Source organism: Austrofundulus limnaeus, unplaced genomic scaffold (genome assembly GCF_001266775.1).
Source record: "Austrofundulus limnaeus strain Quisiro unplaced genomic scaffold, Austrofundulus_limnaeus-1.0 Scaffold61, whole genome shotgun sequence".
Taxonomy (NCBI): Eukaryota; Metazoa; Chordata; class Actinopteri; order Cyprinodontiformes; family Rivulidae; genus Austrofundulus; species Austrofundulus limnaeus.
The window spans coordinates 1,028,141-1,030,274 of record NW_013952463.1 but is presented as its reverse complement, the minus strand read 5'-3'; the positions used below and the strand labels follow the sequence as shown (position 1 = coordinate 1,030,274).

At 33.2% G+C, this 2,134-nt stretch overlaps 1 protein-coding gene across 1 annotated transcript in view; it reads right to left on the bottom strand.

Annotated features, from left to right (window-relative positions):
- LOC106518453 (reticulocyte-binding protein 2 homolog a) overlaps nt 1-2,134 on the bottom strand; it is a 13,321-nt gene that overhangs the window by 5,375 nt on the left and 5,812 nt on the right. The window contains exons 8-13 of the mRNA XM_014009751.1: nt 1,506-1,649; nt 1,274-1,393; nt 1,072-1,191; nt 940-984; nt 789-836; nt 678-704 (exon numbers count right to left, since the gene is read on the bottom strand). Of these exons, the coding sequence (XP_013865205.1) occupies nt 678-704; nt 789-836; nt 940-984; nt 1,072-1,191; nt 1,274-1,393; nt 1,506-1,649 (504 nt within the window). The remainder of the gene's footprint in view (nt 1-677; nt 705-788; nt 837-939; nt 985-1,071; nt 1,192-1,273; nt 1,394-1,505; nt 1,650-2,134) is intronic.

The window sequence follows — 2,134 nt, the reverse complement described above, 5'->3', positions numbered from 1 at the left end:
GTACATACCATATTTATTCGTGTATAATACTTAAAATTTAATCCATGAAATCATCCATGTATGTATGTATGTATGTATGTATGTATGTATGTATGTATGTATGTATGTATGTATGTATGTATGTATGTATAATACATTTTATTGAAATGGTTATGATACAGATGTATAAAGAAAAATGCAACGTAAAATACAATTGAAATATCCAAAAGTCACATTCATTCATTTATTTTTCATTCATGAGTTCTCATATGCAGTGTTACACTGAAAAACACTTCCCTTCAGTAAAACAAAACAAGTCGACTCAACTCAAAACATTAATGCACAATTTAAAACAGGTTATAACAAGAAAGAAACAGTGTGATTACTGAACTTATTTATTACCACAAAGATTCACCAGATGCATTTTGGTCCATGCCTCAAAATACTGAATTAAAACTGTGTTTAATAAAATAAGACCAACACAAACTTAATAATAACATGAACTTCAAGACATTCCATAAAAACATAAAACTGCACAGTTTGAAAACAAATATGCAGATTGTTGCAAGTTTGCAGAAGAAACATCATTAAAAAATCATTCAGCCAATCTATGCACTCAAGCTGGCAATGCATCATGACATCAGATTTTAAAGAATCATTTTATTCTCTACGTGCCCAGAACTGAGACATGTTCTTACCTTTTTCATCTGGAGGTAGAAATTCACCTAAATTTAAAAGATGAAAAAAAAAATCAAGTTTTTTTTAAGTATCTTTATTTTCTCAATCAAATATAAAATCTATGTTCTTACCTTTCTTTTGGACCAGCTTGATGTCAGGTTGAGAAACTACAGTTTCATCTAAACAAAGACAAAGATATGTGTTTCAGGGAACCTGTAGCTATAAAAGAAGCTGTAATAATTTGGTAATGTTGTGTTTCAAGTTGCAAGAAAACTGTGAAACCTGTTTCAGTGACTATATTTACAACCGGGGAGGTGACAGGTTCACCTAAAACAAGAGAAATTCAGATGTTTAGAATAAAATGTCAAATTTTTTAATCAATTGTTTCATTTTTATTTGTAAAAACAGTCTGACCTTGGTCACCAACCAGCATGCTCGAAATGTAACTCAAGAACAAATCCTTCTTGTCAGAAAACTCCAACACGGCATCCTCAACCACTTTCATCGGGTCAAAAGACACGTCAGGCACAATACCTGCAAAACCAGAGAAGAGTCAGAAAACAGAGTCCTTTTACTGAGAACAAATAGTCAAATTTGATAATAAGACACGGAGCACCTTGTTCACCAATCAGTGTTGAGGAGAGGAAGCCCACAAGCATGTTAACCTGTTCTTTGGTGATGTCTACTGTCGTCTTCAGGCCTGATATGGGGCTGAATCCCACAGCCTCCTGGATACCTGAGCAGTAGGTAATAAGRGGAAAAAGTAAGAATTGAGGGAAAACTGAAACAACAGCAGATGTATTGTGATAATAATATGAGTTAAATCTCATAAGCAAAGAGATACGCACTGTTTAAAGTATCCAGTATCACATCCAACACTGCACAGAGCACATCCTGGATGTATCCTGCTACTCTGCTCACAAAGTCGTTAAAAACTTGGAAAACTTTTCTGCCAATGACCACGGGGTCAATGAAGCTGAGGTCAGTTGTTCCTGAGGAGAAGAGCCCACAGTCAGGACAAAGTTAAACAAAACATGAAACTAGTTACTGAAAATGGAATTGTACAATTTTTATCTTTAAAACAACAACCCCTTCTTTATGGTGGCAGATGATTATTCCCCACTGTTTCACTTTAATACACAGTTTAGTTGAGTTTGCATGAAGTGTGTGCCAGTTGTCAAGCTTCTATTTTGTGAATTATTGTAAAAATGTTATGTTGACTCAGTTAACACAAAAATAAAAAGCCAATGTGTTTAAAAAGAATACAAGTGTTTCAAAAAATCAGCAAGAGTCTGTGCAAAAGATAAAAATAAAAACAGTAAAATGAGCTGATTTTAAAAAATCCATTCTCTTTTTCATCAGGTTGCACTTATATGGGAATAAAGTCTCATTTTAAAACCACAGATCAGCTTTATATGCACTAATTTAAATAAAACATTGAGTTGTAAAGAATAGCAAAACTACAAATTTTGTTATT